Below are 25,307 nucleotides of genomic sequence, written 5' to 3'. Positions count from 1 at the left end.
CGAACGTTTGAGGACTTTTAAACTCTCAACACTAACAATGTTTAATATTTAAACATGGCGTTTAAGAAATCGTTTATATCGTCAGTGTTTATAACACTTTGATGTGTGTAAGTGACTTTAGAGTGCGATTATTTGAAAAGGGAATGAAAGTGTTAGGTTTTATTTTGGATTTGTAAGGGGGACTGGAAGTTGAAGTCTGGGCTTTTTTTTTTTCGCGGCGAGGGCGGCGAAGGTTTTTTTTAACCGCCGAAGTTCAGGGACATGTAGGCCTAGGTAAAATGGGTTATAATAGGGCCAACCAAATAAAACAAAGTTTACACATTTACAATTCTCTTACCTTTCTTCGGCCAAAAGAAGAATCATGCCTGATTTAAGTCCTTAATTGTGAGAATCAACGATTATATCCTCGGAATAGTTCCATCATTACAATTACTCAAATTCAACGAAGCTAAAAAATAGTGTTCACAACTGCATGGTTGCTCAGGTATAGCGGCAGGTCTAGCTTTCTTGAGGTACACTACTGTTATGACCATTTTGCCAATTTTCCTTATTATGCAAAATAGAGACCTCAACGCAGCTACTTCAATAGTTAACACATTAGAAGTGGGCATAAAGACCTATTGATGGTCTAATCACTTGAATGATTTTGCAAATCTACGTTTATTTAATTCGTGTAACAAACATTTTAAATCTTTGTAATTCAAGAGGGTGGTTACGGATGATTTGAACTAAACACCTGGATCGTGATGGGTAATTCTATAGAAATTTTACCTAAAGCTAAGTCAATGTATTTTTCTTGTGCACCTGCACAATCATTGTTATTATTACGGTATCAATCTGCAATTGATCAATTTGTAAATGAGCAACCTAGTTCTATAACACTCCATTCGTGGAAAATAATGGAGCGCTAAAACAATAGCGCGACGTCATAGATGTATTAAGTCGGTTAATGGCCGCGGATTAGAACGTGAGTGAATAAGAATGGCCTGGGCGCTTCGCGCCGCGGCCATTCTTATTCACTCACGTTCTAATCCGCGGTCATTATCCTATACTTAAAATATGTTTGGCATTTACCAATTATTAGTCAGTTTGTGGGCCAAATATGTAAGAACTAAATTGACATCAGTTTTGGTTTGCTTAAAGGTTTGTCTTTCCCAGATATGGATTTAAATTTTTGATGGAATCTTAATCTTACAATTGTGTATGCCCTACACATCAAACTAGATGTTCTAAAGATTTTTTTTGGTTCATTCACGTAAGAAATGCACAGTAATTTTCCTGTTTTAAAAAGCCAGGTAATTAAGAGAGCTAACCTGTTTTTATTTATTTACAGCCTGTATTTGGGTTTTTGGCTCACTTATAAAACCAAGTACATTGTGTGAATTGTATCCGTTTAATTCACACGTTAACAAATGCTACTTTCCTGATTAGATAAGATTTATTTTGACCAATAATACATCATTATTTCACATAATATTTCAGGACCTGTTACTGTTAGTAACAGGTTTACCTGTTTGCTTTTTTTTTTTTGTTATTAATTTTTGTTATTTGGTATTTTTTGCTCGGTTCTTATAATTATAAGCAGATTGTGTGAAATGTATTCGTTTACTTCATATAATAATAATATCCTTTTTCTGATTCTCTAGGATAAGAGTGTCTTCAATTACACGTTTCACTTATAACCACCGCAAATGCACTATACGTTTAGGAAATGAAAATCACTAACCGTTTAAACATAAAAATAAGAATTCGCGCCATCAAGTTTCTTTCAGTAATGAAAAGCGACAGTCAGTTCTTTAGTGGTCAATGGAAGAGATGGGATAATTTTCTTGTGTTGGTGTACCGAATGTTGACGATTTATAAAGCGCGATTGGAATTGCAACAGGGTTTATTCACAACATGTACCTGTTTATACGATTGGTTCTGTATTTTTTCAAAAATCTTTTACAACAGATCAACAAAGTCCATCACTTAACAACTGCCCATCCAACATGGATACCGTAAACGTTCGCCTAATGGCGCTATTGGCTCCCTTGACATAACTGGAATTTTAGACACAAACTAAAAGTGCCCTCCCATAAAAATCACACCAGCAATTAAGGGCATGTACCCTTAATTCGTGTTGGAATTTTTAGAGGAGGGAGTTCACTATTTGTACATGAAATTTACCCCAAGGCAAATGAGCTCAGGTGCGCCATTAGGCGAACGTTTACGGTATATCATCTAACCAAGTGCACTGGACAGATCCCACTGCAACGGATAATATTGATCCGTCACCTGCAGTGTCCTGTTCTCCCACATCAGGCAGTTTATTTTCGACTGGAGATACTACCGTAACATGTACAGCTACTGATGATGCTACCAATTCAGATACATGTACCTTTACAGTTACACTTCTTGGTATGATGAGTTTTACTTGCTCTTGAACACATTAAAGGCACTATCATTATTAGTGGTTTGCTAAATTATGAAATGAAAAAGAAAAACGTCAAATATCAGATTTTGTTATCATTTTTTATAGCAAATGAGTGTGCTATCATACCCTACAAATGATAAGAGTAAAAACTAGAGTCTATAATTTAGCAGTATAGAGAGGAACTGCAGGCCATTTTGATGTGCATCAAGGAAGCCAGTGAGGAGAAAGGCCTTCTAAATGTCAAGCAGTAATGGTCATTGATAGAAATGGAACTGGGGAGGACTTTTTGATATATGGACATCTTTTCACTCGCTAGGCCCGTAGGCAGGAATTATTCAAGGGTGTGTAGGGGCTAAAATAGTAGACCTTTTGACACAATTTTTTTTAAAGGGTTGATCTTAACGTTTTTACGGAACAAAAGCAGGCATTTTACCTTTAAAAAGGGCTGTTTGCAACTGTTTTTTTTTATTACAGAAAGCAGACTTTTTTTTCTTCAAATTTGGCATTTCAGAGTGTCACCTGGTAGCATTATTATTCGTGGAGACTTTGTACAGTTATTCCTCTTAATCCTCCACCGCCCAATCCTCTTCCACCCTGTGGAAGTTTTAATTACTTTTAATATGAAAACAAGAAAATGGGAAATCTTTTGCAAATTCTTGTATTTGGAACAGAAATAAACAGGTTTTAATTTCAGACAAAAATTCTATTATTAGTCTACAATTATTTTATAAAAAAATCTAAATTCTACAAATCAAACAGATAACATCAGAATAATTACAAGAAGAACTAAACCTGATAAGTAAACAATACTAATCTTTATTATAAATTATGGGGGAAAAATAACAAAATGTTCAGGTGAGAAAAAACCTCTCTAGAGACAATTTATAATTATATGCTTACAAAGCTTCGGTATACATTATCATGCTTTTCTTTTCAGCTCCTCCTGACACGTGTTCATCTAACTCGTGTCAAAATGGTGGTGTTTGCAATCTGGATATGGATGGAACTGGGTACACATGTGACTGCTCTGGCACTGGATACGAAGGAGACCAATGTGCTGATGGTATGTAAAATACGGATTTATTGTGTGGTATTATGATTTGCTACTGTAAACTTATCTAGTAACTGCTTCCCATTGCACACTTAGGTGGAGTGAATGTTAAATGCCTCGCCTAAAGACACAACACGTTGGTTGTGATCTGACTCATGTCCACAACATTAACACTGTAATCATGAGTATGATTACTTAGCTACTAGGCCAGCATGCGCTACATATAATGTAGTGATTGGTTTTTCTTTTTTTATGCTACGGAGTGTTATCTTTATTAGGTTATTTTTAATACCTGCAAAGTGTCTTTCAGCAAAGTATCTTTTTAACAAAGTAAAGGGGGAGGCACTAAACCATCCAGTACACATGTACTTTATGTTTGCCCACAATAGAACCCATAAAGGTAGACTAGGTATTGTTAATTGCTTGATTTATTGTTGTTAATTAGTTATGTACGTTTTAAAAAATTAAAGTGTTGTTGTTTCAGTCTTCTTTACAACATCACTCAAGAATACAGGACCTACAAAAGTATACCTGTGACATTTGGATTCTTCTATACACTCGCTATGAAATGATCAAATTTAATTTAGCCGAAGATCAATTTTGCCTATACTTTTTTACATAGATAGGATTTCTCAATTTTGCAAGGGTGCGCTCACATTATAACGTCATTATGTGGGGAATGAACCCAACATGCCAAAGAAAAATAAATTGAGATTGGTTCAAATGGGAGCAGTCAGTAAAAAGCACAATCCAGTGCAAGACAAAGCGAAAAATAGCACGATTTATGCAATGTTTCTGAAACCAACCGAAAATGTGCTCTTTCTTTCGAAACTCAACCCAGAAAGTATCGAAACGATTATAAATGGTCAGATATATTGGGAACTGAAATATATAGCAAAAACCTATTTAATGTATAAAAAGCGCCGCTTTCTCCTGCACATTTTGATACCTCTTTTGTTGCTCTACGATATCATTTGGTCGAGTTATGGGCGCTTGAGAGGTTTAAGTCGGTGCAACTTTCAAAATACGACTTGAAGCCACTCAAGCGCCCATAACTCGACCAAATGATATCGTAGAGCAACAAAAGAGGTATCAAAAAGAGGTATCAAAATGCGCAGGAGAAAACTTTAAGTTGCTATATAATTCAGTTTCCGATATATCTGACCATCTATAATCGTTTCGATACTTTTTTAGTTGAGTTTATATCTACGACCACACAGCTTAAAGAAGTTATCCCCAGGTGCAATAGGGTCGTGGTCATTATCAACCTGTTGCTGGTTGTGATTAAGATTGGGATAAGTAACGTTTGGACAATCAGTCGAGTTTGCGAAAATATTTGTGATAATTTATTAAAACTCGAGTAACAATTCAGGTCTGAACATAGCAAATGCTACATTATGCTTATAATTGTACTACTATGGATGGTGGATATACATGCATGATGGAACAATTTAAACGTCACAGAATCGACCAATGCATTATTGTGATTGCAAGTACACTACTAATCAAAGCTAATCAGCTTATAAAAATGTGCTAATCTTTTTGACAGAGATTGATGAGTGTGCTAGTAGCCCCTGTCAGAATGGAGGAACATGTCAAGATGAAATTAACAAATTCACCTGTCTGTGTGGTGGAACTGGGTATGAAGGTGATACGTGTAACACAGGTAAGTTACTCTTTAATGCAGCAGGTTGCTGCCATTAGCCTTGTAACTATGTCACGAAAGAAGCCTCTCAATATGGTTCATTATTCTCTTTAATATTATGTTTCCAAGTCATGGTGCCTATTCATTGCACATTCACATATTCTATATACGAGTTGCTTGCATGCATTTATTTAGTGTTGATAAACTGTAAATCGTGCGTGGTTTTGTTAATATCAAGGAAGCGTGATTTAATATGAAATGCCATGTTCAACATAATGTACACGGCGTGTGCAATTTTTTAAAGTTTCGCAAACAATATCACTGGTAATGAAGGTGATATAAAACTTTATTATATTAACTCCATGAACAAAACAAAGGATACTACAAAGGGTAAAGTTTCTGATAATATATATTAACAGTATTGAACATGCATTGAATCCTGATTGTATATTATATACGTAAATTAAATGTAATATTAATTATGTTCCAACAAATGTTGATGACAATAATAGGCACTTGAACTCAAGTGGTTTTGGAAAATACAAGCCCAATCAATACTTGTATGGGTCTGCATGTACAGGTAATAAGTCATCGTGTGGTACATGTCTTCGCAAACTTGTTAAGAAAAAGAAGTTTAATTTTGTAACATGTAGTAATTGCACACTTGACTTTCACATTCATTGTATTGATAGTTCCCAGGTAGATTCATGTAATAGTTGGGTCTGTGCTTGCTGCTTCTTTAAAAATTCCAATAATCAAATTCCTTTTGATGAATGTTTTATTAGGAATTCGCAAAATTTGAATGTGTGTGATAAATGTGCTTGTAAAATTAAGACATGTGATTATAAAGAATGTAAAAACTGTGAACTTAACTTTCCTGTGAAATGTATTGGAAACAATTCTGTTCACACATGTAACTGGTTTTGTGACAATTGTTTTTTCAGGATAGCCAATGATGAACTACCCTTCAAGGATAGATTTATTGATTTTAATGGTTCTTTATCAAAAGGTTTTAAAATAGGACATGCTAATATTTATATTACCATTATTATTCATTGTATTTGTTAATTCTCTACCTGAATCTATAAATTCTAACTGTAAGTACGTGATGTATGCAGATGATACAACTCTTTTACTTAGTTCATCTGATCCTAATATTCGCAAAATGATCTTAATGCTAACATGAATAACATTGCTAAAAATAAAGAAAACTAAACTAATGCTTCACAAGTTTAACAATGTTTCCCTTGTCCATGGAATTGAAAAAATTGAAAGAGTTGAAAGGTATAAATATTTAGGAGTTACCTTTGATTCACACCTATCATGGAATGAACATGTTTTATTATTTATCTTCTAACATATCTAAACGTATAGGAGTCTTCGTAGAGTAAAGCATTACCTTCCATGTAATTTCCTCATTTTGGCTACTGCAGTTCTGTTTGGTCCAATTTCAGTGCCTGTCACAATAATGAGCTCCAGATTTTGCACAATAGGCTGGCCCGTCTTTTGCTCTATGCAGACATCAGAACTTCAGTGGTCAGTATGATGAAAGACCTGGACTGGGTTAAACTTGGCTGTAGATAGGAGCATCAATTATAGTTAGGTGAAAAAGTTCACTTTGGTGACCACTCTCTGGCTAGTAAGGTTTGACGATTGATTCGTCTTCTATGGACCATTTAGAAAAAAAATTAGCCACCATGTCCCTCGCGAAAATCCCGGCATTTTTCGCTAGAGGCCAAAATTTAAGTTTTGAACCAGAGCACCTATAATCATGCACAAAGACACTTTTTCGGATATGTCGAGTGCAAGGATTCCGATTCTGACATTAGTTTGACATAATTACGGCATCATTTTCACCCAGAAATCCAAGAATCAATCGTCAAACCTTACTAGCCAGAGAGTGGTCACCAAAGTGAACTTTTTCCCCTAACTATTACTTATTTTAACTTTTAAATGTCTCACACACATTGCTCCTGAGTATCTTTCTTCAAATTTTATTTTCACTCATTCTACACATTCCAAATGCACAAGGGGCCAAGCGCAAAACAGTTTGGTTGTTCCAATATGGAAAACCTCTTCTGGAAAGAAAATTTTCCTTTATAGCTTGGAACAAGCTTCCTCCCAATATTCGTGTCAATTTTTTATTCAATGAGTTTGGGTGAATTTAAAAATGCAGTTGGTCTGTAAGTTTTGTATAATAATACATTGTTGCATATTGTGTTGTATCATGTTTAATTCCTTCATTTGGTAAAATATATGTTTAATTTCTTCATTTTGTAAAAAATATATTTCTTATATTCTTATTATCATGTTTATGTATATATCGCTATGAATTCGGCAGAATGACTAATCGAGCATTTTGAGCAAATTGAGTTATTGTATGCTTGTGATTATGTATCAGGCGATCTTTCATTTCCACCATAATGATAAATCTTACTTCCCGACGTATATTGAAATGGCGATTTGGACGAGTCGCGACTAAGCGCGATTAATGAATTTGACCAAAAGACTAATCGTATACTTAGGTGTACAAATCAATTTTATAATAGAGCTGAAAACTCCAAATTTTCTATATTACATGTCCTATACTATTGTATTTGATACCAATGGGTAGCCATAGGTTAAATACCACTAATTATGTTTTACACGGGTTTCAATGGGAAAATGGATAATTTCAGGTGGAATTTTCTCATATTCAGAACTCTCACAGTTAAATGCCACTAATATCAGCTGAAACTATATGATTTAGATGCCAAATGATCAAAAACTCAACATAGGTTGAACTGAGACTTTTCTTGTTTTAACGCACTGAACCGCAAAACTAAACACCTTAAAATGGCAGTGCGCCCTCGATGCTGAAAGTAACAATATGGTAGGGTGAATATTTACTAAAAACTGAAGCCGCGCGTATGAATTATGGTACTATTACAACAAAAATGTCATATAATGAGAGAAAATATACCATTTTGAATCATCAAACCCTAAAAAGTACTTCTTGGCTATATAACTTGATAAATTTCAGCGATTTTAATGCAGTCTTTTCAGATGCCATGCAAACAAATAGTTACTCGTCGTATTTACATATATCGCCAAGGCCTATTAGTGGTATGTAACCTATAGGTATCCTCTATTCAGTGATACCAAAATAAGTACAAACATTCCCCTCACGATATCTCTATTATGTTGGGAAATCACATGATACACAAAATATATGCCAATATTGTCATTTCTACTCTAAAATCCTTGATTTAAACCGCAGTTTTCACTAAATATTACGAGGATGACTATATCACTGGCCAACAAAATTTAACTTTTTTTCTGGTGACTTGGATTAAGAGTTGTTTTTAACTAATTTGGGGTCGCTGATTTCAAATATGACATCAGTTTTTCCCTAGCAGGTCAAGTGTTTTTCTATGACAAATGGTGAAATTTCATGAATTACTATTTAGGACACATATGTTTAATAAGCAAGGACAGGATGAGTTATACTTTTTGCCTTTGTCTTAAAAATAGTGTACATTAAGTGGAATTGGACTGATAAATACAGCTTAATAGCAGACAATCATACCTTCCCATGATGCTGTGCACCACATAATGGAGCTCTGAAACACATGGAATCTTGTATATTTCTATATGACATATAGTCATGCATTTAATTGTTATACAATCAGATTTCAAAACATCAATTAGAAAACCTACAGGTATACAAAATATAAATGCTCTGGTTCAGAATGACTAGAATAAGGCATCTACCTTTTGACTTTGAATTGGGTTCATGTGATTTAGTAACTTTATGGACCCGGGCAATACACCCTCTCATATAAGCGGTGGTATACCATAGAGTTAAAATATGACGTGATATGCAAAGACTAATGCTATATTTGAAATCAGCGACTCAAAATTACCTAAAAACAACTCTCAAACCAAAGTCACCAAAAACTGTGTTGGGCAGTGTTATATATAACTAAAAATAACAAATCTATAGTTTTAGGACAACCAGTATTTCTTACATAAAAGCCCCAAAGCAAGAATTAGTGCTGTAGTTTACACGTAGTTGAATGCTGATTCGTCCCGCATACAACTCTTTCCGCAGCGGCAAACACTTTTTGGATTTACCGGTACCATAAAGCCGAATAGCTGTAAACACCGGTTTTGAGGGATATATCGATTGTTTCAGAACATGCAATTATTGCAAATAATTGGTTGACATTCACTTCTATAATATACATTTCAAATGAGTGCTCACGAATGTTCTCAATTTTTAGAAGGACCAATGGAATGGTACCAATATTTTCAAACGCAGTTTACTCAGAACAGCAATTTTGCGTATTCGGTACTCTGCCGTGTTCATGACGATATGTTTAAGTCTAAATAGCACGGCGCTAGTCCGAAATTGAACACCATCAAACCACTGCGTTAGTCCGAATTTGTGAACCACTGCGCTAGTCCAAATCTGTAAAACACTGCGCTAGTCCGACGAATATTCGGACTAGCGCAGTGTTTCACATATTTGGACTAGCGCAGTGGTTTGATGAGATACGTGCTGCACCGAATTGAGATACCTATAAACACGACCTTCACGCACATTTTACACTGTAACTCAGAATAGAATTTGCCGAGTTTACGGCTCATTGGTATTGCCCAGTCACAAGGAGCAAAGTTCAACAAACCATAACCCCGCTTCTGGATATCGTTTGAAGTCAAATGATATACCATTTTAAAGCTTAGGATATATATTTTCTAAACACGAAAGAAAACAAAATTGATCGGGCCGACTTTACGGCTCATTCGTGGTGTACAGTCACATATTAGTAAATCATCAAAGCGAATGGTTACGTAGGTATGTGGAAAAGAACTGTATACAAACAGACAACAAAAAGACAGCACATTACCCTGTACAGATTACAGATCACGCTGCAAAACGTACACGCACATAACATCTATTGATACCATCGTGGGGCCTAGAGATACATTCAAAGTCTCAGAAGCAATAAAAATATGTAATCATTATTTTAATTTTTAAAAGGAACATAAAAAACGTAAAATATAATCAGACGGAAATAATTATCTTTCTGAAGTGGGGGTCAAGTGTGAAGAGTGAAAAATACAAAGAATCAATATTTTGTTAAATCATGCGCTTCATAATTTGGGTTAAGTTTAAACTGATTCACACAAGCATAGATAGCACTCTTCTTCAGTTGTTATTGCATACGTTGGTTGACCGGTCATGCGCTTCCCTTTTTTTAACGGTAAGCAACAAAGTACATGTGAACGTATAAAGCTCAAGTTCGATTTCTTACGGTCAAATGCATTTTACAAGGACGTTGAAGCACAATATCCACGTAACTAAACCGCCGCCATGTTGAGGGAATGAGACAGTTATGGTGCATCGTTCATCCAATAGAGGTAAGTGTAAAATATTAAGAAAAATTACACGAATTGAATTGACTTTTTGGCAAAATCTTCGCAGCTACATGTATTACATTAATCAGAATGGCCCATACGAATTGACAATTTTGAGCAAATTGAGCTTATTGTATGCTTATGATTATGTTCCAGGTGATCTTTTATTTCCACCAAAAATTAATGATATATCTTACCGAATCCTCGACGTAGATATTGAAATTGGGATTTGAATCGCGCCTAAATGCGATTAATGAATTTGACAAAAAGGCGAATCGTATACCTAGCTGTACAAATCAAGTTGATCTAGTGTATAGTACAACTGGAAACCCCGCATTCTATATTAAATGCTCTATAATGTATTCTTAAACACTTGGGAACGTTCCTGCAGTCTCATTGGTTCTTACCCGAGTTATATGACACGATATCACACGGGTCAGCGTGTGTGCATCAACGCGATACGCGTGCTCGCTATTTGAACCAATCGGAGGCGCATAGCAACAACGGGACTGATCGATTTTAAGCCCTAGGTAGTTCCTTATAAAATGTAGGATTTAATTTGATTAACATTTGTAATACTTATGATATTTCTATTTGAATTGAAGTGTTTAAGAATGAGAATAAAGGTATTGTTTTTAGCTGCTCTCGTGCATCTATCGTCTCATATAACACGCAACATCATTACTTTTGGCGTAAAACAATCGGCTTTGCCTCGTTGTTTTACTTAAAATAATGATGTCGCCCGTTATATGAGACGATAGATACACTCCAGGGGCTAAAACCAATACCTCTATGGCGTATTGTGAGTGCCTCGTCACAAAATTCTGCTTTAAATCCTCGATTTCAACCTTTTTCAACCGATTTTTGCTCAATATTATAGGAATGACTAACAACGACTTTTCGAATCTATAGAGGGTATGCAATACGACGTCACTCATGACAGAGTCATCCTCATTTAAATAAAATTCTGTCCTCCATAAGGTACCGCGGGAAAATTCGCATGATAATACAATCAAACGCGTGATAGGTATGAATGGTTGTGGAATCGATCTAGAGAACTGTCCCTCTGTCATCTTAAGTTATCTTAGAACTATCCGCTAGCATGGCTGCCATTTCAATTGTAACACCGTTCCGGTTGGTTTATTGCATACATTCTATAGCCTTAGGCTTGTCGTGTTCACACGATCGGACTTAAGTCACTTATAACCGGTAATAAGTCATTATTACCTGTTATAAGTCACTTATTATCGGTATTAACTCACTTAAGTCCGACCGTGTGAACACGACTTTTGTGCAGGATTTGACACTTTTTGCATTTAGCATAAAGCCGGATAGCTGTAAATACCTGTTTTGAGGAATATATCGATTGTTTCAGAACATGCACGTAACTGTTAAAAAATAAAATAAAAAAGTTGTTAAAAATTTTAAACAACCACAAGGTACCAGGTGAATCGCCCAACAGTTATTTGAAAATTGATCAACAAATAACTGTTTTTATTCGGTGAATGTTGTTTACGCTTTATCGAAAATTTTACTTGTATGTGTACAAGTTTTATATTGAATTCGTTCGCTATTCTATGCATGTATGCTGCTGCTAAAACTGAATGCGATTTTGTGATCTGTGTGGTTAGATAACCTTAGCATAATATTGCTATAAACTATAAGCTTACCTGTACAAGCTTACTGTGTTTTAAGATACAGGCATAGTATCAGTTTTTAACCACACGTGGATCACAAAATGTCTTCCACTGCAGATATTTATTTAAATACAGAGCGACACAGACCTAAAACTTGTACACCCACCAATATAAAGTTCAATAAAATTACTTTACTTCTCTTCACTCGTGCATGCTTGTCAAAACGGCCATCTTGGATAATGCAAATAGCCTAATATTAAACAACTCGTTGTTTAAAATACCGATTTGGCTTTAAATCAGCATTTTTAAACACTTGTTGTTGTTTAAATCAATCAAGCGCCGAATTTTTTGACTTTGAACAACTCTGTTTACTTTTCTGAACAACATTCTTTTAAACAGCGAAATATTAAACAGTGTTCTAACGGTGTATTACAAATAATTGGTACACACCCACTTCTATAAAATACATTCAAATGAGTGCTCACGAACTTCTCAATTTTTAGAAGGACCTATGGAATGGTTTTTCAGAACAGTAATTTTGCGTATTCGGCGTGTTTATGACGAATATGTTGGAAAGAACATCACGAGTATGTTTCATTAATATATTGTCGTACAAATATGAAGTTCTCTCTTCCGCTTTTGTGTACAGCTTTCATGTGCACCTGGCACAACAAGTGCTAATTTGTGCGCTCTTTGCGCGAGTTTGTTCACCATATTTTGCACCATATTTCACCATTTTAGCTTCAATATTGCAAAATTATTCATGCGCGCATCCCTTTATACTATAAACTTATTCTGTCGCCAATAGGTGCTGGATTCACTATACTGCAAGGCAATTTTTCCAACCCCATCCCCCATGTCAAAATGAAATCTACGCCACTTGGCCTAACCCAAACATAAAACGTTTTCGACATCATTTGCAAAAGATTATAAACGTATAATAAATGTTTAAATGTCGGGTTATATAAAGGGTTTCAAACGTTTTCGTAACATTAAAAAACATTTTTGATAACCTACTGCAAATATTTTAACATAATGTTGAGAAAATATTTGGCAAAAACTGTTTGCAAAAAATAGTTTACAATAATATTTTAAAAACATTTAAAAAATATTATTGCTGTGTGTTTTCATATAAAATGTTTTAAAATGACCTTCATATAACCCGACATTTAAAGTTATTAAAACATTTTTACCTAAACCAAAACCCAAAATATAACTTGATTAAAACGTTTTAAACGTTTTTGTTTGCTGGGAACTAATATTTGCTTGCTTTAAATCATCTGATGTTTGTCAGTTATGTATTCACATCCTTTAATCTTTGTCGAGGGACGCTTCCAAAGTGTGATCAGTCCGATTTCGAGGCTTTTCTTTAATAGTAAACTTTCGCTGTAGAAATTGGGTCGTCGGCCCCATAGGAAATCCAACTCTCAAAACGGCACGGTAACCACCGATTCCTTGCCACTATGTTTGCATGTTGCAGTAAAGGTCATTCTCAGTTCTCTCAACACTGGGCTAAATTTAGACTACCCCGTAGTCCACTTGCCCATTGTGCATACTCTGGATATTGTATTTAAGCTTAAAACTCTGATTTAATTAATGTGTGCACAACAGATTTTCACATCTGATCAGTCACCCTACTCCCTCTGTTTGTTAGCTTCCCAAGTGGACTACTGACATTGCCTTGCGGTTAAGATTTTTAACACGGGACTCTATGGAGACTAAAATTGGCCATGATGTAATGCATCTTTAAATGGATCTGCCATGTGATTGGTCGCCCATACCTCGCTATCATGGTTTAAATCGTCTGGGCCCGCGCCATTACCATTAACTACACCGTAAACAACTGTCTGTGGTAATTGCGGCGTGTTGACGCGAAAGTTAATCTCTCATCAAACATCTAGCGCGTAATTGTGGTTAATGGACTGATAAACAAGTATGCTTGACAGTGTGTTTTTAGATAGCACAGTCCAGGGGGTAAAGTTCTGCTTACAATTCAAAGTTCATAGTCGAGTTTTCGGGGTTCGCTATCAATAAACTGGTAGATTCCAAAATCAGAATTGTTCAGTATTAAAGTGAGCCGTTATAATTATGCAAGATAATGTTGCATTCAATTACTTTTATTGTCACTAATCGTCTGATATTTTAAACTCTTTATGACCATTTTACTATTGAATACTTTAATTTTAATAAACATCAGTATAATTTTGAGTTCAACGAAATGGGTTCATCATGACTAATAATAACATATTTTTAATAAAATTCGACTATGGCAGAGTCTAGGCTAAACTTAGCCAGCTAGGAACTCATCATCAAAATAATGATGAAGGAGAAAAGTGACATGAGTGAAAAATGGTATACAAGCTGTATCCAAATGATTAGCACCCGTCTGTTGTAATTGATAATAGATGAATCTGAGATATCAAAATTCAACATAAGATCCAAATTGTATAACAAGTCAGAAGCTATTCATTCTGAACATTTCGAAAGCATCTAATGTTGCATTTAGAAGACGCAGGGGTTTCAATAAACATCAAAATGGATGGGTACCAATCATTTACATACAGCGTGTATATGAAGTGTTACGAGTCGTACTTGACTCAAGGCCAAAATCACCTTTTACCCGAACTCACACGAATGCACAACACAAATGCACTGTTTGATTAAGCTAACAAAATCTTAAGTCTTTAACTGAAAGCACGTTATCATTGGTACAATATATGACAACAAATGCACATACACAATAATCAAATATAATCACTCTTTATCTATTTTGTACTTAGCCAGCATTCTTTTTCTTGGCGATCATAAAGTTCTTGCAATGATCTGGACGGCTGATGTAATATATCCTTATTCACTTGTCCTGCGAAAATCAGCGAAGTCCAGTGATCACTTGCATTTATAAATATCCTTGCGTATGAAATCCTCACACAAGTATGGCGTTGCTTTCTCCTGGCGCTATCTCCTTGCGCTGCCCTCTAAACTTAACTCCTTGCGCTGCTTTCCACCTTTCACACAATATCTTCAGGAAGCAGGACTGCGATGCAGTTGTCCCCACTTATTTTGACAGTTGTGTTGCTCCTTTAACCAGACTTCAGCAAATCGGCAGAATAATATATTTTCCTTTCTTGGAAGAAGTACGTTCTTTGACGTATTCTAGATCTTCTCCGACAACACTGACAGGTAGTAGTGCATTGACTACTTAAATTAATTCTGGTTCGCAAATTTCCTTTCTTTGAAGGAATTGGACTGTAAGCATATTAGCCAGCTAGCCCAGATCAACACTATAAACTGTGAAGAAATATGTTTACCTTTTCTTATATACCAAGCAGTTGGAAATCCCCAAATATTAATAGTCAAATACTGTGGGAATTCCCAAGCCTTAATTATAACATTAACCTTTCTCATTACATCGCTTCCTTAGGGGAATTCCATTACATCACTTTCCCTTTACAACCTCAGGGGGTTTCCAAATATTCCAAATTAGATATGATTCAACTTGTTTTGCTCAATTTGAGAGGGCAATTCCCCCAAAATGTCATCACTCATGTAACTTTGTAAACAAAGATAAATCATCAAATTAAATTACTGAGGGCACATCACAGCAGCACTGTAAAACAACTAAGGAAGTCTTATTAAAATAATTTGGCCATTCCTTTCAAATATTCCTCTAGTTGCTTTTTTTTTTTTCAAGCGCGAATATTCTTTAGTCCTGCTTGTTTCGCATTTTTCCAGTTCTTCGACCATGAAGGTAGGTATTTTGGCATTCACCGAGTTGCCAAATGTCTAGCAACTATAAAGATTTCGTCAATGTCCTTGTTTGTCATATGTTTTTTTGTATATTTCAGAAAGTTAAAGAAGGTACAAATGGTCAACATGACCAACTGGACATCAATACTGCTCCTGATTCTTAGTCTCTATATTATATTTGGTAAGGGTAAAAAGATGTAGCTAAAATGTATTTTGAGTTTATGAAAAAGATAAAAGTAAAATTGGATGCAAACATTGCGATGCAGCTTTTTCACTTATTTTTCTGCCACGTCAAACCCCAAATAATGATTAAGTAGCCCTTTAAAAAAAAGTATGTCGCATTTCGTAACTAAAATCGCCAAATCTACTAAAAATTTCAAGCCTTCGTGCTGACCAATTCATTTTAAATTTTATACTCCGTATAGACCTACTCATGATTGTCTTTTAATGAATTACCTCAAATAGCAAAAAATCCCCTTCCAGTAAGTCTCGGAGCATTCAAGCATATTTTATATTCATAACACCATTTTTATTCATTACTTTTCTTCGTGCAATTTTGATATTTAATATGCTCCTTCACTATAATTATGTGCATCTAATGTAATCCCAGCTGGCATGGGTATTTAAATGTATTTTTACATAGTGTTTTATTAAGTATGTTGTATACATGTGCAATTCTATCTTATTATCTGTATTTCATATTTAATTTTAATGTATGTGTTTAAAAGATTTTGATGTATTTTGTTTGACCCCTGGGCACCCCTGAAAAACAGTGCTTGCACTGATGGGGTTTCCCCAGGCAAAATAAGAACTAATAAAATAAAAAATAAAATAAAATAGCCCCGTACTCAAAAAGATATTTTGAGGTTCGAGGCCTGCGATATTGAAGGAATTGAAAACCGAGGTGCACTTTTGCATCTGAAGAAATCATTCGTAATTCCAGGGCTGTTACAAATAATTTTAATACAAGTTTAATACAAAATGTTTGCATCAATGTTTTACTTGGCATTTGCACACTGCACGTATATCTACTCTTTATTATTTGCTCTAAAATGGACCTTAAATTCCTTGAAAATGTTACTAATTTTCCATCAAATTTGCTTGTCGTATAGGAAGGAATGGATGTTTACGAAAGTGTGTGATAATTAATGTCTTGATTCATGTGTTTTAGTAAGCTCTGCACCATTTTACTTCAAAGTGGACTGTTAGAATATAATATTTATTGTATTGTTATTAATATTGCACCGTAATGTTCAATCAATGTACTCAACCTCAAGTTTGAAGTCCATGTGAATTAAGAATGGCAAAATGGGCTAAAAGTGGTATAAAGAAAAACTCAGTTTTTAATTATCCACAATTTGACAATTTATTATAATGGTACATGCTTTTGTTTTATTTTTCATTCTCTTCTGAACAGCAGGTGAAACTAATGCAAGTAAGTAATTCATTCCTTCTCAATTTCTCAAAATACTAATGGAAGAATGCTGATATCCACCATTTTTTTGAGATCAGTGTTCGAAGCACACAATCACTATTAATAATGTGGCTAGAGCAACTCTTATTTTTGAAACTGCCCGGGGAAACTGAAGTGCCTGTGCCACAGAGAAATAGAGGATTTTTATTTTTGCAGTCAATTAATATTTTTCAGTAGTGGTTTAAGGGCAGGATAAAACTGCGCGCCTGGTTTTTAGTTGTGGACGGGACCAGCCCTCTGCCAGCTTGCTTGTCGAGCTTCACCGGCTTCCTGTTAAACCAAAGGTTCATTTCAAATTACTTCTGTACATTTTTAAATACATTAATGCTCAAGCTCCAGGTTACCTGATCGATCCAATTCATCTCTTGAATAGTATTGTTGCGCTCGGCCTCAGATCTCGGCCTCGTTCCTCATCTGATCTTACCCGCTTCAATTAATATATTTCAGTAGTGGTTTAAGGCCAGGATAAAGCTGCGCGCCTCTGGTTTTTAGTTGTGGACGGAAACAGCCCTCTGCCAGCTTGCATGACGAGCTTCACTGGCTTCCGGTTCATTTAAAATTATTTCTGTACATTTTCAAATCGAATAATGGTCAAGCTCCAGGATACGTGATTGATCTACTTTATCAGATCTTGCTTCATTTGCCATAGGTGCTCCCAAAATATGGAATTAGCTCCCTACAGAGATCAGAGAGGAGGAGTCGGTGTCTGGGTTCAAGCGCATGCTCAAAACTCATCTTTATCCAGATTAGTATTGCTGCTTGTTTTGGTATTTTTGCTTCAATTGTTAGAATTGCTTTGTATTTTTGCTTGAATTGTTTATTGTATATGTTTTCTTGTACGACGCCGTGTGCTTTGTGGAGCACCATATAAATGTTTTTATAATAATAAATGTTTTTATAATAATGATAAATAAAAATAGGGTCCGACGTTTGTTTCTTATGTTGCGATAAACGCTCCGTTTTTCAGGCCCCTCCCTTCTTTTCTGATGTCTGTGTCTCTAGATATCCTCCCTCTGGAATTCAAACTAAAGTCCGACCTCTTTACACCCTGAAGCTCGAAGGGAGCAAACAACATCTTTGATTGTTTGTTTCCTCTCTTCATCCCTTCCTTCATTTTCTCCCAGTCACCAACCAGCCCCTGGGGCAACTGGAAGCCAATGCGTACATTAAAGCAATGGGAATGGAGTGTATTTCAGCTCCATGTGTTCACATTGTCAGACGTACGCCGGGCGGAACTTCGTCGGCACAAGTAGTGGTAGACGCTGTCAGGGATAGTGGCAGTGTGAACGATGGTCAGCTTAAGTTCGATATATCTGTGATAACACATATGGACCAAAGATCCCCGGGCTGAAGATATTGAAAGCTGTAAAACTTTTTTCTTTGTGATTCATGAAGATCTATTCTTTGTCTTATTTCATTTTGCAGCTGTCACTGATAACAACCGGGGTAAGTGTATGCGTGTGATGAGTGGAACAATTAATTTACATGTTAATTACGTATGCTTCTAAAATAATAAGCCAAACATGTAGTTTTGTACTTGTTCAGTCCATGAATTGATCACAATTCTCCTCCATTCCAAAATATTTCAAGTATATATTGGATTTGAACCCAGAAAGGAACCGAAAGTGGAACATTTGATATCGTTCTTATTTTTTAAGCTTTTGTAGTGAACATTTGCATCCAATAAACGCCCCTTTCGAAAAATTGCACGCCCGGGGTATTTATTACAGACAATATATAAATGTATGCATCTGTGTTCTAATAAAAAATACTAACCCAGTGCTTCTTTTGATCAATTCTCCCATCTGCTTTGATGGATTTCAATGGGACTTGGACACAATGATCCTGGAGTAAAATAACATGTGTGATGGATGTCAACAGCTGTGAGATCAAATATCATCTAGGGGTCATTAGAGGTTACTTTACGAATATGGTCGAAACGGAAATTGACGAATGTTGCTCGTACTTGCATGGAATGATCCTTTGGTCAGGAACAAAGTCTTTTCATATGTTAATTGGAGACGGACTCAAAGTTGATATTTCGGTTGTGAATTTCATTCACGTTTCAAGGAGGGAGAGGGTCAACCTCCTGATAAAAGCTATTTAATTATAGAAGTTCATCAAATTTTAGGTTTCCTAAGTGAGGGTAATTTCGCCATCTATTCCTATGATTCGTCACAAACTTACCTTTCCTGATCATATAATTTGGCAGACGCATATTTTGCACACACCATATAATTAACTAATCTCCTTGTTTTACTACTATCCAGTGTACACAGTGAGTAACTGTCCTGTTGGTGTGGGTTACATTCCAATTGATGCGACTGGTGATGGCCCAGCAACTTGGATAGAACCAACAGCAACCTCCACAAATGGAGGGGCTAGCATTTCCCACCAATCTCATCAACCAGGTGTCGCCATATTCACATTCGATTCAAACACACAAGTGACATACCAGTGGCAAGATGCTGCAGGTGTCTATGCTACATGTCAGTTTTGGATCAGACTACAAACAGCAGGTGAGCACTATTAAATGTTGGTAATTGTGATTCCTGGATTTTAAAAATTGGATAAGTAATACTTTCCACATAATTGTGTTCTGAAGACTCTTTTATTCAGCCTATGTTCACTTGTGCTAATAAAGGAAAGTGGGATACCTGCATTTGTCATATGATCAAGTAAATCTATACACAAATTTCATGATTGCTTAACAAAATAATCATGAAAATTGTAAAACCGTGACATTTTTTCATCAACTAGGAGTATGAAAATTATATTGAAATATTATGTACAAATTTCCAGGCGTTATCACGGTAAATAGCTGTCCTCCTTCACCAATCACGGCAACGTCTACTGGATCAGCTGTTGCTGTCACATGGCCAACGCCAACAGCCACATCAAATATTGGGGCGACAGTTAACATTCATAGCTCAACTCATTCATCAGGATCCTCATTTGATATTGGAGACACTGTTGTGGAATACTATTGGACGGATACAAATTCTAACGTTGCTAACTGTATGTTTACAGTCAGTGTGGATTTTGGTAAGTACACAGCAGTTATAATGAAAGACAGAGATAAAAAAAGAATTTATCGCGTCTGACGTCATCTGTCAATCAAACTCGAGCACGGTTTGTTTACAAGTGTTGTGATGCTGAATGCGGCGGTATAACCGACGGTATAGCCTTATTGTTAATTTTGCACCTTCAAACATACAAACCATCTCAAAGGTTAGGTCTTTATAGTAGGAAACTCTCTTTCGCGAAGGTACCGTGTCAACAATGCCTAGAAAGTTTGCTTTTGCCTTGTAAATGTACGTAATTTTTCGCCATTTTCTGCTATTCCTTTTCTACGATCGGCACCAGATAAATCGTCCTTCCTTTTACCGGCTATTAAACTGTGTAAACCAATCAAGGATCGTAATTGACAGTGACATCAGACGCGATCAATTCTTTTTATCTCTGTCTTTTATATTATTAGTGTCAGTTTAGGTTTTCAAGTATTTGCCCAAGGGGCTAAATTTAGATTTGGTGGCGACATAATAGCACCCTCTTGTGTCAGCAATCAGACAGAAATTGATGGATTGTTGCCGAAGTTAACAAACTTGTTTTCCCGCTTTTTCTACAATTGCATTATCATTATTCACATTTTACACCAATTTGCTGATGTTTATAAACATGTAACATCGTCAATGAGTAAAGTAGAAATGTTGAACTACAGCAATTTGAGTCATGTAATTGAATTTATTAATGAGTGTTTTATGGTGCGTAAGGGGCTGTGCAATAATTATAATCCTCCCGGGGGGTAACATTTCCAAACGGTTCGCCAAAAATCGTTTGCCCCCCCCCCCCCTCTCGGCCCGCCAAAATTCGCTTGACCCCCTCTAGACCCGCCAAAAATCCCCAAAAAAAAAAAAAAAAAATTTTGGGATCCCAAATTGCAAACCTTAAATGGTCTAGATGTGTGTTGCGAGCACAGCGAGCAGGAAAATTTGCATATTTAAGCGCTTCCGTACTGTTTTCCAAAGCCATTTTAGAGCGTTTTATTAAAAAGGCGCCCATGAATGCGTGCCAAATATCGCTCCCCCTCTCGGCTTGCCAAAATTGCTTGCCCCCCCTTCGGGTCGCCAAAAAATTCTTGACCCCCCCCCCATTTTACCCTCCCCCAGGGCTCATAATTATTGCACAGCCTCTAAGTCAATACCCAGTTATAATTTAAGTTTGTTTCAGAATTCTGTCTCTAGATTAAATGGACTTACAAATAACCTTCCCGATAACCCTACAATTACTGATTAAAATATTTCAAGTAGTTACTACATGTAATAGGAGTCTGAAATATCACTTTTGGCTTCCTTGGAAGTTTTCCCTTTCTAATATATGGATTTAGGTTCTTTAAGGGATCTAGAATGAGCGTTTATGGCGTTTCGACAGTATTTTTTGTGGGGCATGAGAGCACCTCAGACGTATCGAATGGCATTCTGAATACGAAGCATGTCTTTCTGATATCAAATAATTTTCATTTTTTGAAATTCACGATATAATATAAATTTTATGACAAATTATTAAAATTTGATATTTTTCAAATTTTGATATATAACAGTCCTCGAAATAAATTTTATAAATCTAATGATATATTTTAAAGTGTATGTAGCTTGGAGGAAAAGCCGACGATCAATTGAAAATTTTGACCTTTTATATTGAAGATATGGATTTTTTTCCCAAAAAGACCTATATTTTTTTGGTGTTTTGGGAAAAAAAATCCATTTCTTTAATACGAAAGGTCAACATTTTCAATTGATCGTCGGCTTTTCATCCCCCTACATACACTTTAAGTATAAATCATCAGATTTATAAATTTACTTCAAGTACTGTTAAATATCAAAAATATCAATTTTTAATGATTTGCCATAAAATGTGTATTACATTGCGAATTTCAAAAAATCAAAATTATTTGTTATCAGAAGGACATTCTTCGTATTCAGAATGCAATTCGATATGTCTAATGTGCTCTAATGTCCCACAATAAATACTGTCCAAACGTTCATACCACACCCCTTAAGGAATCTCTTAAAATTCTTTATGCTGTCCATCACATAAAAAACCCGGATATTTAGAGCCATGTATGTAAGATGTACATGTACAGACAAGATTATGTTCATGTGTAAATAGGAAGTGTAACCAACTGCAGGGTTAACCTGTTTTTATTTATTTTAACCCTGTATTTGGTATTGTTATGCTCTCTTGGTAAATAGAGCACATTGTGTGAAATGTATTCTTTTACTTCGTGCTTTATCAAAATGATACTTTTCTGATTCTGTGGTATTTATGTTGACTAATATCAAATGTAATTATTTTGCATGATATTTCAGAACCTATTACTGTTAATAACTGCCCTACTTCACCAATTACGGTAACAGCTAACGGATCACGAGTTACTGTCACATGGACAACACCAACTGCCACTTCAAATATTGGGGCAACAGTGAACCCTGCAGAGTCTAGCCCAACCCATTACCCAGGATGGACATTTAATATTGGAGATACTCAGGTGACATATAATTGGCAGGATACAGCTTCTAACTCGGCTACCTGTATCTTTATAGTCAAAGTAATTATTGGTAGGTACACAGCAGTTATTGCCAATTAAAAATGTTAGGCATTTACTAATCAGTAGTCAGTCTGTGCGCCAAATATGTAAGAACTTAATTTATATCACTTTTACGGCACTATACAATATACAGGGTTAGCCAAAAAGTGTAATAAAGCAAAGAATCGATATTTATGCAAGAACCTATAAATGCCACACTCAATAGTCACATTCTGTGAAAATATGAAGTGAATCGCGACTACCGTAAGGATAAAGTCCTTCTGCTGCGATACCCAATTTCTTTATTTGTCCACGAGGTACCATGTACATGTATTTTAAATGAGAGCACACAATGCATGGTAAAGACACCAGTTCTGTTAAAACAAACGACATTACTATAAGACCTCCATACCTCACTCGATTCCAACTCCAGTTTTTTAATTCCAATATGTCCAACTTCTGGATATTCTGTAATTCAATCCACTTCAATTTGCGCGCATTTTATTTTGACATTTGAAACCCCCCTACAAATGTGTATGTTTTTGTTAGAGAATAAACATTTTTAAAGTAAAGGTAAAATGAAAATAACAACAAATAATGTTTCTTCTTCTTAATCTTCTTAAGGGCAATAACACTTCGGGTGCTCCATTTTATTTCAATGCTTATGCGGTTAAGAAAATGGTAGTTGTTCCAAATCTACCTTACACAGAGTGGGCTGACATTCAAATTTTAGATGTCTCTTGGACAAACATTAAAATTGGGTATCGCTATAAAAATGTGTCATAAAAACAAAACGGTAAATGCTAAGTCCTTGATTTTTCCACACAAGGTCACTGATGGATATATCATATATAAAATTATTTAAAACTAAAGGGAAGGGGTATGAACGTTTGGACAGTATTTATTGTGGGACATTAGAGCACATCAGGCATATCGAATTGCATTCTGAATACGAAGAATGGCCTTCTGATATCAAATAATTTGATTTTTTGAAATTCGCAATGTAATACACATTTTATGGCAAATCATTAAAATTGATATTTTTGATATTTAACAGTACTTTATAAACAGATAACTTTGATAAATCTAATGATTTATACTTAAAGTGTATGTAAGTGGGATGAAAGGCCGACGATCAATTGAAAATTTGACCTTTCATATTGAAGATATGGATTTTTTACCAAAACACTGAAAAAAAAAGGTCTTTTGGGAAAACAATCCATATCTTCAATATAAAAGGTCAACATTTTCAATTGATCGTCGGCTTTTCCTCCCAGCTACATACACTTTAAGAATATATCATTAGATTTATCAAAGTTATTTCGAGGACTGTTATATATCAAAAATTTGAAAAATATCAAATTTTAATAATTTGTCATACAATTTGTATTATATCGGGAATTTCAAAAAATGAAAATTATTTGATATCAGAAAGACATGCTTCGTATTCAGAATGCAATTGCGATACATCTGAGGTGCTCTCATGTCCCACAAAAAATACTGTCGAAACGCCATAAACGCTCATTCTAGATCCTTTAAAAGTTTCAACTCGGTTCTTAAATAAAAATGGATTCTTCTCTCTATTGCACTTTTTTTTTACTCACTCTGTATAGTAAACATGATCCTCCATCATTATGTACAGGATCCAACTATGCATGTAGCAGATTCCAAATCATCTACACATAAAAATCCACTGCATATATTTTTGCCATTTTTTACGTCTGCAAGTTAGTGGATATTTCATTGGACTAGTTGTATAAAATCACAACTAACAATTCTTCTATGAACCGTCCTGATGAACAGCCAATTTGTTCAAGAACTTGCTTAAGTCCAATTACAATTATTTTAAAAAGAAATATAAATTTTGCATATCAAAATGTGAATAAACAAAATTTATTATCAGTTACAACCTGAGAAAATAATCCACATGCAATCATTTTAAGGAACCTGAAAGACATTCTAAAATTCTGAAATCTTTTCCAATTCTTCATATTTTAGGTAGTTCAAGTATTTACTGAATTTTGTTGTTGGTATTTATTTGATTCCCCAACAGATGTAACACCCCCAACAGTAAGCTGTCCAGCTAACATCATGTCATCTGAGAATGTTGTAACTTGGATGACTCCAACAGCTTCTGATAGCAGTGGTATTGCTGGTGAGGTCTTATGTAACCCTTCCTCAGGTGGTAGCTTTCCCATTGGTGAAACAACAATTACATGCGTTGCAACAGATGATGCAGGCAATACAGCAACGTGTTCATTTACAGTTACTGTGGTTGGTATGTCAACTGATTATTGTTTCTGGTTATAATCAAGAATGTGTTACTGTAAATAGACGATGTGGAAGG

The 25,307-nt window shown here is 35.3% G+C and overlaps 1 protein-coding gene across 1 annotated transcript; it reads left to right on the top strand.

The window, feature by feature from the left end:
* Positions 1-746: 746 nt before the first annotated feature.
* Positions 747-23,020, top strand: LOC140169236 (hyalin-like). The gene is made up of 8 exons (XM_072192496.1): positions 747-750; positions 3,354-3,479; positions 5,017-5,133; positions 17,317-17,334; positions 18,799-18,819; positions 19,644-19,892; positions 20,176-20,418; positions 22,743-23,020. The coding sequence occupies exons 1-8, from the start codon at positions 747-749 to the stop codon at positions 23,018-23,020; spliced, it is 1,056 nt and encodes a 351-aa protein (XP_072048597.1).
* The last annotated feature ends 2,287 nt before the right edge of the window (positions 23,021-25,307 follow it).

Source organism: Amphiura filiformis, chromosome 1, assembly GCF_039555335.1.
Source record: "Amphiura filiformis chromosome 1, Afil_fr2py, whole genome shotgun sequence".
Classification (NCBI taxonomy): domain Eukaryota; kingdom Metazoa; phylum Echinodermata; class Ophiuroidea; order Amphilepidida; family Amphiuridae; genus Amphiura; species Amphiura filiformis.
This window is presented reverse-complemented; position numbering and strand designations above follow the sequence as displayed.